Below are 13,443 nucleotides of genomic sequence, written 5' to 3' on the forward strand. Positions count from 1 at the left end.
AATAGCCAGTTGTGGAGTGAGGCTGCATCCTAATTTCAGCTAAAACAATAGGGAGGAATTTCTTCCAATTTACAAACATGTCAGCTGTGGCTTTCCTGATTTTGTCCTTGATAGTCCTATTCATGCGTTCAACAATACCGGAACTCTGTGGGTGATATGGGAAATGAAATTTCCACTCAATGCGGATTGCAGTAGCTAAGTCTTTGCATACTCTGGCAGTGAAAGCAGGACCATTGTCTGAATTAATGTGGGTGGGGCATCCCCACCTAGGGATGATCTCGCAAAGTAAAATGTTCACCACAGTCTGGGCCGTTTCAATGGTGGTGGGAAAAACTTCAGGCCATCGGGAGAACATGTCAGCATTAACAAGGGCATAGTCCTGTCAGATTCCAGTGGCATGAGGAATATGAGTAAAGTCAATCTGCAAGTGTGTAAAAGGAGAGGTGGGGTAAGTTAGGTGTTGGTGTGGTTCTGTATGGGGTATGTTGGGGTTAGCACGGAGACAGGTGAGACATCGAGCTATATATGTCTGTATCAGGGAACGAAGATCAAGTATGAAAAAGTCACTGGCAAGGAATTGAAATGTCGAGCGAGCACTACGATGACCAATGCCATGATATTGGGCAATGAATAAAGGGGAGCTAGCAGCTGGTATACAGGGTTTCCCCTCTTTGCACCAAAGTCCGTCCGAAGGACGGCATTGGGCACCAGCCAGGCACAGGCTTCAAATTCAGAGGAGTGAGCAAAGGATTGGAGTTGGGAAAAAAGAGAGGAAGGGGGAAAGAGGGAGGGGAAGAAGAGGAAGGAGAACAGGGGTAGAAGGGGAGGATAAGGCAGCTTGTTTAGCAGCTTGATCGGCCAGAGCATTAGCTCTGCCAACTTCAGTCTGGAGACCAGTGTGGGCGTGACAATGAATGAGAGCGACTGTAGCAGGCAGGAATAAGGCAGAAAGAAGGTCGGAAACAAGGGAAGAATGGGAAATGGGCTTACCGTCGGCCGCCACAAAGCCACGCCACCACCAGATAACACCGTGGTTGTGTACAACCCCAAAGGCATATTTGGAGTCAGTGTAGATGTTAACGCGTTTACCAGAGAAAAGTTGGCAGGCGCGAGTGAGGGCAATAAGTTCAGCAGCCTGTGCCGAGGGATATAGAAGGGGAAGGGCCTCATGGATGATGTCATGGAGTTCTACCACAGCATATCCCATGTGAAAGGTGTTGTCATTGGGGCAGGAACAGGAACCGGAACCATCAACAAAGATGGAGGAGGCATCAGGGAAAGGGGTGGAGGACAAATCAGGGCAAGGGGAAGTGTCCTGCTGGATAAAAGAGACACAGGAATGGTCAGGGGGAGGGAATCTTGTTCACCTTTGAGACCCAAGAGACCATTTAAAAGAAAGGCGGGGCCGTAAGTCGGGGCGGAATATTTGATGGAGAGATTGGGATTAGAAAGGAGGATAACCTCATAACCACTAAGGCGCTGGGTGGACATGAGCTGGGTGTGGATGTTGTGAAGGAGGGCTTGGACATCGTGAGAGGTATGGAGGGTAGTGGGATGACTGAGGGTCAGGGGAGTGGCCATTTCTACCACCATAGCACCTGCAGCCAGGGTTCTCAAACAGGCAGGCATGCCTTGTACTAGGACAGGAATGACCTCAGAAAAGAAAGCAACAGGGCGTAATTTACCGCCATGATTTTTTTTTTTAAATCTTTATTCATTTTCAAACTTAATAAGTGTGACAATATATTCAAACAAATTAACAATAAATATATCATTAATAATCATCAATGGTACAAATGATATGCTCCTATCTCCCACCCTTCCCACCCTTTCTTATCATATAATCAAATACCTTGTACGATTTGTAATAATAAATTACCCTCCCTCCCCCCCTCACAATTGAACTTGTAAATTCAAGGGAAAAAATGTCCTCTAATTAGTACAATATTTTGTTAATGGCTCCCTCACATCTTGAAATTTCTTAAAACACCCTTTCTATATTGCAATAAATCTTTCCATTTTATATATATGACATAGAGAATGCCATCAAAAATTATAATTTAGTCTACTCCAGTTCTTCCAATTATAAGTAATTTGTTGAATGGCAACCCCAGTCATTATAAGTAATAATTTGTTATTATTTGAAGAAATCTGACTTTTTGCTCTCATTGCCATACCAAACAGCACAGTATCATATGACAATGCCACTGGATTATCTAATAAACAATTAATTTGGTCCCAAATTGATTTCCAAAAAGCTATAACATATGGACAATAGAATAACAAATGATCTAAAGTCCCTGCTTCAAGATGACAGTGCCAACATTTATTAGACTTAGAGCTATCCAATTTTTGTAACCCAACAGGGGTCCATAATTCTCTATGTAACAGAAAAAAACATGTTTGTTTTATAGATGCTGACAAAGCTTTTACCCCACAGACGACAGAGCGGGCAGGCGTTTCTATTAATGATATCATTCTTCCCAAAAGAACATTTGGCTGCTCAAAAGTGCGGCAGGAGTTCCCAAAACTCCGTAATTGACTTCCCAAAAGTCTTAATAGCAAACAAGGGTTTGGAAAAGGACACGGACACCAGTGAGAATTGGAGAATGGAATTCAAGATTCAGAAATCCATACTCACCGGAGCCGGTACCGATCCAATCCTGGGCGAGCCCCCAGCTGAAAAGGTTCTGGTCCCAATACTGCCTCACACACTCTGTTGTCTTTACCACAGATGCATCCGGAGACAATCTCTTTAGAAAGAACACACACGCTAATGCAAACCGTTGCGTATCCAAAGAGATGTCTGTTTATTCAGTGGACAAGAACATATTAGTACCTTGTGCATGCGCACTTACAAATTAGTTATATAGGTCAGTTTCTGTGTATAGCCATGTGGCAGAAAGATAAGTTTCTTTTCTTTATACATGGCATCAGCTTACAAGAAATAGCATGCATAAATGGTTTCACAATTTCCAAGGCCAGGGCAAGAGATACTATTAGCAAGTGTTACTTATCTAAGATGTTCAGCTGTAACACAGCTCATATTTACAGATAGCAAAGAGAGGAAATGTTTTGTGTTTCCTTGCAACAGTGTCTGAGCATTCATGTGCAGCAGAATAAGCTTGCAAAGAATATACTCCTACAGGTTACATTCAAGTACAGTTGATATTTTCCTATCCCCAAAGGACTTACAGACAAAGTTACTACCTAAGGCAGTGGCACTTTAAGTAACTTGTCAAACATAGCTATGAGTGGCAGGGGAATCTGTAATAGCTTCCCTAGTTTTCAGCTCATTGTTTTAACCACTGGGCTACTTCTCCATTTCATGTTTTGATTACAAAAACAGGGCCATTAATCTGATAATGTTTAGAGAAGAAATTTAAAGTGGAACTGTCTAAAAATGTTCATGGTGGTTTGGGACTAGTTGGCAGTTCTGGACTAATCTGTAATGAAGAGCAATAAATGTTCTGGATGCCAAAGAAAGACAGCTCCTTTGGCCCACCATGAGTTAAGAGTGTTACTTTAGCAGAAGAATGCAAACTAGAGAATGACACGGGGACAACAAATTTTTCCCTGTCCACGCAGGAACTCATTTTCCCATCCTGTCTCAGCAAGTTCTTTTCCTGTCCCTGCCCCATTCCTGCAAGTTTTGTCCTCATCGGCACAAGCCTCAAGCACTTTAAAATCGTAAGTGTCCAAGGCTTACAGGAATGGGACAGGGACAATGACAAAACTCATGGGGAAGGGACAGGGAAAAATTTGTACCCGTGTCATTCTCTAATACAAACCACCATCAACCTTCTCAGATCACAAATGGAATATAACCAGTTAACACAGTAGTTATACTATTATGTGGCTACCCACAGAGAGCAGTTTTAAATTACAATTCCTCACCCAGGTCCATGATGCATTTCCTTTGAAAATGATGATTTGTATTTTGGCTCTGATTTTAAACCTCACCCCTACCTACAGCCTGAGATACAAAATGAAAGAAACCTTTTGAAACTAGGATGGGACTGTGTGACATAATGAAATTGGAGGTGGAGGGTGGCCTTCCCCGGGCACCATCTTCACAGGGGTGCTGGCGCCTCTCTTCCTATCCCCCTCCCCCATGTACCTCTTGAAACCTTCGCCATCGTGAACAGTATCTTCCCCCTGCTGCTCAGGCCGGCCTCGGCTCCCTTTTGACATCATTTCCTGGTCATGGGACCAGCACCTGACGTCAGAAGGTAGCCAGAGCCAGCATGAGCAGCAGCGGGAAGATGCTGCTTGTGCTGGTGAACATTTCCAGAGGTACACGGGGGATGGGGGAAGCTCAAGCGGTGGGGAAGGGTGTGGGGCCTGTGGCTTGGTGTTGCTGGGTTCCACCTCCCCCAGACGTCAACCTCCTTAGCTACACCACTGATGGAACTTAGATAATGAGAACAGAGATAAAAATGACTTTGTATTTATTTGGGAAAACATCTATAACTAGAGAACTTGGACTATAAACTAGCTAACCAGTTCAGAGTTGGTATGAGCCTGAAGTCCTTCCTCAATAGAAATGGTAAATATTACTACTAATAGTGGTAGTGGTAGTTGCATATGGCAGCAAAGAATAAGCATTTTTTTTTTTGTTTTCTCCACAGGGTAACTGTCTTAGCGAAGGGAGTTCTGCAGATCTATGGTGTCAATCAGAAGGATGCTGGGAATTATCGCTGTGTTGCTACCTCCATAGCAAACAGGCGGAAGAGTATTGAGGCCTCATTAACTGTTACTCCAGGTACCCAGCCTGTGTTTCATGCAGTGTCATATGTGAAAAATAGATAATAAGGTGTGTCAATAATGTTTCACACCATGATTAAAATCATCTAACTTAGGGGACCTTTAATTAAGCTGTATTATGTGCAAACATGCACTTAAAGCAGCCAAAATGACCTAACCTAGGATGCACTAAAGCAGTATTTCCCAAGTCAGTGCTGGTGTACCCTGTTGCTAGTCAGGTTTCAGCATATCCATAATGAATCGTGTATGTGAATCACTTTCAGGCAGGAGAACTGGAGCTTGATGGCCAATTAGGAGCACTTCTACAAAGAAATGCTTCTGACTGGCCATCAAGCTACAGCTCTCTCTGATTGGTAAATGTACAGAGCTCTCCCATGTGAGCAGCAATCAGCTACTGGTTGCTTGAGGGATTGAATTAGAAGGAACATTAGGTAGGCCTCGTGGGAATTCCAGAGAACCAGCATCCATCCCCGTGGGAGTCCTGTGGATGTGGGGGAGATACCCATGGGAGTCCTGTGGACCTGGGGGATCCGCTTGGGAATCACGTGAACCTGGAGGGGATCCCTATGGGAGTCCCATGGACCTGGGGGGATTCCTGTGGACCTGGAGGGTACTCACAGGGTCCCCACGATCCCTGTTCCCATACAGACGTCTAGTATAGAGCCCATGTATTATAACACCTCGCAAAAGCTCTTTGTAACTCTGGATTGTAACACCTTTTACAGAACCTCATGCAAACCTCTCTGAATTGACTCACCAGTCATTAGTAGTGGTATAGACGCTCACAATAAACTAATGCATGGTTACTGCAGCTGAAGAGAGCTTACCATGGGATGTGCTGAGGCATCCCGCAGTAATTTTGCAATGTGTGTATGCAAACTAGATGCTAAAAACATTTTTTTTTTTGTCAAGGGGGCATGTCTGGGAGGACAAAGAGTGGACATTTCTGCACTAATCATTTAGTGTGTCTGCATTCCCATGTACTAACTGATTAGTGTGTGATTGGCACTTGAGCCCTTGCACGTGAGCCTTCCCTGCCTACAAAATAAGTGGTGCTAATCCTTTTTTAATGACCACATGCTAATGGCAAAATTAGTGCATGGCTGTTAATTTGGAAAATTGAAAATTGGCAATTTTCTGGCTGAGTTCAGATGAGCCACCATATTTAGCACAGTTGTTAAACCCCTATGTAACAGGCAGAAATCTGAGATCTGGAAATAAACAATTGCTTATCATTCCATCGTACAAAGAAATCATACATAAACATGTGAGAGATGCTATTTTCTTCATTAATGGTCCAAAGTATTGGAATTCGATACCATTGGCACTTAAATCAACTACTTCCATTGATAAGTTTAAGGAAAATCTCAAAACCTATCTCTTTTCTGATGAATATTCTCAGGTTTAATGGGTAGCGCTATTAGTGTCCTGAAAACCAGAAGAATATCCTCAGTATTAACTTTTTCTTTGTTTGAATTTATTGTATTCGCCCCCTTAAATCCTAATTTTATGTATTTTGTATGGGTTTTTGTATATGTAATGTAATGTAATTTATTTCTTATATACCGCTAAACTCCGTTAGGATTCTAAGTGGTTTACATAAAAATAGACAATAGGGTGCATTAAAATTATAAGTAATATAGGTACTTAGAAATTCCCTTACTGTCCCGAAGGCTCACAATCTAACTAAAGTACCTGGAAAAATGTCAATTAGTAGAGTAATGAAGAAATAAAATAGAGAATAGATGAGAAAAATAAGAAAATAAACATTTTAATAAGACTACAATGATCTAAAGGACTTTGAAAGGTTGAAAAAAGAGGGGAGATAAGAATAGATGCAGAGGGAGAACCGTTGAAGCAATAGAATTCTGGGGAAATTTAAATGAAATTTGAATGATAAAATAAAACAAAATAAGTGGTAAAACAATAAGTGAGATTAAAAAATATATCATAAACTAAAAAGAATTGAAAATAAAATCAAAACAGTCAAAACTGAAGTCCAGCTTGAATGGGCCCCCGAGCCAACCGTTGGTCCGATGGCCGGACTGCAGCCCTCCTCCGTCGGCTCTCCCCTGCTGGCATGTTGTTTTAATATGTTTTGAATATACAGTATGTATGGCTATTCCGTATATTGTATTTTACTATGTTTTTAGATTGTAAGCTGCCCTGACAGTTCTCCCTGGAGTGGGATAGAAATTTTTAAATAAACTTGGAAAAAGCCTTTATAGCACGTGGGAAAGACCCATGTAAGGGTGTGCTAAGGCCACTTTTTATAGCACAACTTAGTAAAAGGACCACTTCAACATTTATTATACTTTTATGTTATTTTAATGTCATTTTATCTATATTTTAAAACTTTTCGACTGTACTGTATTTTGTTTTTAAAAGTTGCTGAGCCAGCGTCTTTTCAGAAGCCAGTCATCATAGCTGGTCCTGAGAACATGACAGTGTGCCTGCATCAAACTATCATCCTGGAGTGTGTGGCCACAGGCAATCCAAAGCCCATCATTTCCTGGAGCAGATTAGGTAGGTCCTAGTCTCACCCTGAGGCTACATTAATTGATAATGTTCAGTGGGAAAGCAGGGGTCAGGAAGGAACGGTTATAGGAGATTCCTGTATGCCTGGAGTGAAATTGCTAATCGTTCTCTCGATCATCACAGCAGTAATCGTCAACACTGTTTTGTAGAAAGGTTAAAACGGTGAAACGGTGATCTGCTGCAAGCTAAATGGTTTTTCAGCTGGCATGAATATGTTATTCTTTGGATGGGTTCAGTTAGTAACGTACTACATTGATTTTAAAAAAGAAATACAGTAGACTCGAAGTTAACTAGCACCCATAGGTATTGATAGATGCAGGATTAAATGTAGTTTCTAGTTGCCTGAGAGTTACTATTACAATTAGGCCTAACTAATACTGTACCCCATACTATGCCATACCATAAACTGTTCCAGACAAACTACCAGACATGTGGCAGTGCCAAGTTTACATTTAAATTTCCACCAGAATTTGATGATATTTTCATTCTTATTTAAAGTACTACAGTATTTCTTTGATTTTTATTTTTTTGATTTTTTTGTCTGGTTGCTTGAGAGTTCCGGTTAATTGAGTTCCAGTTAACAGAGAGTCTACTATAAGAGGAAAATATTAAATGCATGCTTTAAAAGTCTTATTTTCTTTGTCCCTTTACCTTCCTTTGTGCTGGAAAAGATTAATTGTGAAGAAGAAATGTAGAAAATAGAACATATGACATGCCTTTTTAGTGGTTTAAGTAAAATAAATGGAATTGTTTTATTTATTTTGGTGTATATTTGTAAGATTTTCCCTGCCTGAGTATATAGAACAGAAGCGACAAATAAAGAATCAATGAATATTTTTGTCCCAGTTGTTTTCTTTAATAAATTTACATTAAGTTAAATTTGCTTAGATTTTCATAGTAACCATTACTTTAACACTGTTATAATTTAACTAGCTTTATAGCCTGTTACATTAACGGGTGCTAGAATATATGTGTGTGTCTGTCTTTATTTCTTTCTCTCTCTGTCTCCTTAGCCACTGTATTTCTGTCTTTCTTTCTTTTGGCTGTCCACCACCACCCCTTGCGTGCTCCCCCTGTCCATTATCCCTTCTTTTTACCTCCCCTGTGTCCACCACCACCCCTTCACTGTTCCCCTTATCCAGCAGCAGCCCTTCTCCCTTTGTTTTACCTCCCCCCCGTCCATCAGCACCTCTTCCTGCTCCCCCTGTCCAGCAGTAGGCCTCCATTCCTTTTTTTCGCCCCTTGTCCATCAGCACCTCTTCCTGCTCCCCCTGTTCAGCAGTAGGCCTCCCTTCCTTTTCCCCCCCTGTCCATCAGCACCTCTTCCTGCTCCCCCTGTTCAGCAGTAGGCCTCCCTTCCTTTCCCCCCCTGTCCATCAGCACCTCTTCCTGCTCCCCCTGTCCAGCAGTAGGCCTCCCTTCCTTTTTCCCCCCCTGTCCATCAGCAGCTCTTCTTGCTTCCTCTGTCCAGCAGTAGGCCTCCCTTAATTCCCCCCCCCCCGGTCCATCAGCACCTCTTCCTGCTCCCCCTGTCCAGCAGTAGGCCTCCCTTCCTTTTTTCCCCCCTGTCCATCAGCAGCTCTTCTTGCTTCCTCTGTCCAGCAGTAGGCCTCCCTTAATTCCCCCCCTGTCCATCAGCACCTCTTCCTGCTCCCCCTGTCCAGCAGTAGGCCTCCCTTCATTTCCCCCCCCCCCCGTCCATCAGCACCTCTTCCTGCTCCCCCTGTCCAGCAGTAGGCCTCCCTTCATTTTTTTCCCCCCCTGTCCATCAGCACCTCTTCCTGCTCTCCCTGTCCACAGGAGTTAGTACAGGCCCGGTCTCTGCCGTTTGTTCTTTACTCAGATAGAGTCCTTGCCGCCCCCCCTTCACTTCCCGCGGGCCCGACTACGAACCAGGTGATTCCAGCAGCGTGTGCAGCAGTCTTCACATGCTGCTTCGGGTCCTTCTACTGCCCTGATTTACTCTGGCACGTCCCTGATGACATCATCAGAGACGCGGCAGAGCAAATCAGGGCAGTAGAAGGGCCCGAAGCAGCGTGTGAAGACTGCTGCACACGCTGCTTGAATCGCCAGGTTCGTAGTCGGGTCCGTGGGAAGGGAAGGGAAGGGGGGGCGGCAAAGGACTTGGACTCCTCTGGTCTGTCGCAGAGGGCGGCCCTGCTCCATTTCTCAGTTCGTCCCGGAGAGGGGGGGGGGGCAGGAGGCGCTCTTTGTGCCCCAGTCCCGGCTTGTGGAGGTGATCATCGGCTGGCTGGGAGCGGGCTTGTGGAGGCGATTGTCGGCTGGTGACATAGTACGCGCATGCACACTCTCGCCAGCACAGCGCGACAGATCAGATCTCAGGGAACACGCAGCGAGAGTGCACATGCGCAGCTAGCATTTTATTATTTTAGATAAACACACATCCTGAGTTAAATGAAAACCATATCTACCTCGAGAGACAATTGCTTGAACGTGGATAGTAACCGGTTTTGAGGTGTTCCCGCTTGTTAGAAAAACAATTGTTTGAACGTGGATATTAACTGGTTTTGAGGTGTTCCCTTTTGTTAGAAAGACAATTGTTTGAACGTGGATAGTAACCAATTTTGAGGTGTTCCCTCTTGTTAGAGAGATAATACTGCCCGAGATACAGAATGGTGCAAGCTGTGGTTTCCATTGTAGCTCGGATTTCAGTGAACATGAGTCTTGTAGGGTTTTTTTTAATGTCCCAAAGGGGGCAATTTTATACATGAAAAGTCCAAAATGACAACTTTTTGAAGCTTATTTTCTAAAGGCAGTGGAGGTGCCTATATGCTTTTTTAAAATAGGCACCCAGAGTCAGCATTGTTAGAGCACAGATTTACAGTGGCTTTGAAGATGATTTAGTTCAATTTTGAGATACTGTATTCTCTCTAATAATTGCCCACATCCAATAATTGCTGCCTTCCCCCACTGCTTCAGGACCCAAAACCCTTGAGAATTTTTTTTAAACCAATAATTGCCCCACCTGCCCCCAATAATCGCCCACCCTCCCTTGGCATTGCTCTCCTCCACCCTCAATCCTCGCCCCTAAGATGATTGGATCTTTCTTCTTACCTCATCTCAAGGTTATGGTGCTGGGCTGGTGCATGGCCTTCAGGATCTGTGCATGCTCAGGGCCTTAAACATGCACAGATACTCAAGGCCCAACACAATAACCTCATGATGAGGTAATAAGAGAGATCCAGTCATCATGGGGGAGCGGTGTGTGGGGTGGAGTAAAGCAATGCCAGTTACTACAAGAGGCAAGATGGAGGACAGAAATGGTGGCTATCATGGAGAGCAGGCTGGAGGAGAGAAATGGTCGTCATGGGAAGGAGAGCTAGATGGGAAAACTGGTTGCCAGGCGAGGAGGGCTGGAGGAGATAAATGTTGCCTCTATTAATTGCGTACCCTAAACTTCAGAAAACCCGGTATGTCTAATAGCTCAGGCGATTATTAGAGAAAATACGGTATACCATTTTGAGCTTTACAGAACAGCAAAGCAGTTTACAATATACAAATAAAGGTAAGAAAAGAAAATGTTACCAGGAGAGAGCTATACAGGGGGGGAAAACATAAGAGGAAGAGAAGCATTGGTATCACTTCAGTTTGGAGTTTAAATCTAGGGCTCATCATAAGCTTGGTGAACATATACTGTATAGTATGTGTATTTGATAAAATCTGCATGTATGTGGTAACACCTCCCCCAGTTTAGGAAAACATGTGCACAGATCACGTGAATGCAGATGTATTCTTTCATGAGTGTGCCTACTTTTTATAAATGTCTAGCCTCATACAAATTTATAAGAGCCCTTTCTTGCATGTAACTTTTAGAAATGCATCTGCCACTCCCATGACCATGCCTCCTGTGCATTAGGGCAGTGGTTCTCAACCCTGGTTCTCAAAGGCGATAAGTGACAAGAAAGCATCGTTCAAAAAATGGAAAAAGGACCAAACAAAGGACAACCAAAAGGAGCACAAAGAACACCAAAGGGAGTGTCACCGTGTGGTTAGGAAAGCTAAAAGAGAATATGAGGAGAGACTGGTGGGGGAAGCAACAAACTTCAAATCGTTCTTCAGATATGTGAAGGGGAAGCAACCGGCAAGGGAAGAAGTGGGGCCATTGGATGATGGAGACAAAAAGGAGTGGTAAAAGGGGAAAAAGAAATAGCAGACAGGTTAAATAAGTTCTTCACGTCGGTCTTCACGAGGGAGGACACATCCAATATTCCGGAACCGGAGGACATCGTAAATGGGGATCGGGATGAAAAGCTGGTCCAACTAGAGGTAAGCCAAGAGGATGTCCTCAGGCAGATAGACAGACTAAAGAGCGACAAATCGCCAGGTCCGGACGGCATTCACCCAAGGGTACTCAAGGAACTAAGGAACGAAATAGCAGAGCCACTTCGCCAAATATGTAACCTATCCTTAAAAACTGGAGAGATCCCGGAGGATTGGAAAATTGCAAATGTCACGCCCATCTTCAAGAAGGGTTCAAGGGGGGACCCGGGAAACTACAGGCCGGTGAGCTTGACCTCGGTCCCGGGAAAGATGATGGAAGCACTGATTAAGGACAGTATCTGTGAACACATAGAAAACAATGGACAGCTAAAGTCGAGCCAGCACGGCTTCTGCAAGGGTAGGTCATGCCTCACAAACTTATTGTACTTCTTTGAGGGGGTAAACAGACAGGTGGATAAAGGGGAATCCATTGATATCATTTACCTTGACTTTCAAAAAGCCTTCGACAAGGTACCGCACGAAAGACTACTTAAAAAGCTGTGGAAACACAGGGTGCAAGGGGAGGTCCACCGATGGATCAAAAACTGGCTGGCAGACAGGAAACAGGGTTGGAGTGAAGGGCCATTACTCGGACTGGCATGGGGTCACGAGCGGAGTTCCGCAGGGGTCGGTGCTGGGACCGCTCCTGTTCAATATATTCATTAATGACCTGGAGGCGGGAACAAATTGCGAAGTTATTAAATTTGCGGATGACACCAAACTCTACCGCAGGGTTGAAACCATGGAAGACTGCGAAGATCTGCAAAGGGACCTAACAACGCTAGAAGAATGGGCCAAAAAATGGCAAATGAACTTTAACGTAGGGAAATGCAAGGTCATGCATGTAGGGAAAAAGAACCCGATGTTCAGCTACAGAATGGGAGGATCACGGCTAGGGGTAAGTAACCTTGAAAGAGACCTGGGAGTGATGGTAGACACATCTTTGAAGGCGTCGGCACAGTGCGCCACAGCCTCAAGAAAAGCAAACAAAATGTTGGGTATCATTAAGAAGGGTATCACGACCAGGACAAAGGAGGTCATCCTGCCACTGTATCGTGCAATGGTGCGACCGCATCTGGAGTACTGTGTCCAGTACTGGTCGCCGTACCTCAAGAAGGACATGGCGGTACTTGAGGGAGTCCAGAGAAGAGCAACTAAGCTGATAAGGGGTATGGAAAACCTCTCATATACTGACAGACTGAAAAAGCTGGGGCTGTTCTCCCTGGAAAAGCGGAGACTTAGAGGAGACATGATAGAAACCTTCAAGATCCTGAAGGGTATAGAAAAAGTAGACAGGGACAGATTTTTTAGATTATGGGGAACCACAAGTACAAGGGGGCACTCAGAGAAATTAAAAGGGGATAGGTTTAAAACAAATGCCAGAAAGTTCTTTTTCACTCAGAGGGTGGTGGACACATGGAACGCGCTTCCGGAGGCTGTGATAGGCCGGAGCACGTTACAAGGCTTCAAAGAAGGTTTGGATAGGTTCCTAGAGGATAAAGGAATTGAGGGGTACAGATAACAGTAGCGGTAGGTTATAGGGATAGTCTGGGACCACTGCTCAGGCAATGGGCCTGATGGGCCGCTGTGGGAGCGGACCGCTGGGCGAGATGGACCTCTGGTCTGCCTCAGCGGAGGCAACTTCTTATGTTCTTATGTTCTTATTAGGGCTATCCTGAAAACCCGACTGGCCTGGTGGTACTCCAGGACAGGGTTGGGAACCACTGCACTAGGAGATTTAGGTGCATGGAGAGATGTATACACAAGTTCAATTATTGCTAGTTAACCGCAATAATTGATTAACAATTAATTGGCTTGTAAACTATTTAAATTGTGTGCAGCTTGCAGGAGTGCAGA

The 13,443-nt window shown here is 44.1% G+C and overlaps 1 protein-coding gene across 1 annotated transcript in view; it reads left to right on the top strand.

The window, feature by feature from the left end:
- The window catches only part of PRTG (protogenin), a 254,683-nt gene that overhangs the window by 106,166 nt on the left and 135,074 nt on the right, over window positions 1-13,443 (top strand). The window contains exons 4-5 of the mRNA XM_033921031.1: window positions 4,632-4,765; window positions 7,156-7,293. Of these exons, the coding sequence (XP_033776922.1) occupies window positions 4,632-4,765; window positions 7,156-7,293 (272 nt within the window). The remainder of the gene's footprint in view (window positions 1-4,631; window positions 4,766-7,155; window positions 7,294-13,443) is intronic.

The sequence above is a fragment of the Geotrypetes seraphini genome, chromosome 14 (assembly GCF_902459505.1).
Source record: "Geotrypetes seraphini chromosome 14, aGeoSer1.1, whole genome shotgun sequence".
Taxonomy (NCBI): Eukaryota; Metazoa; Chordata; class Amphibia; order Gymnophiona; family Dermophiidae; genus Geotrypetes; species Geotrypetes seraphini.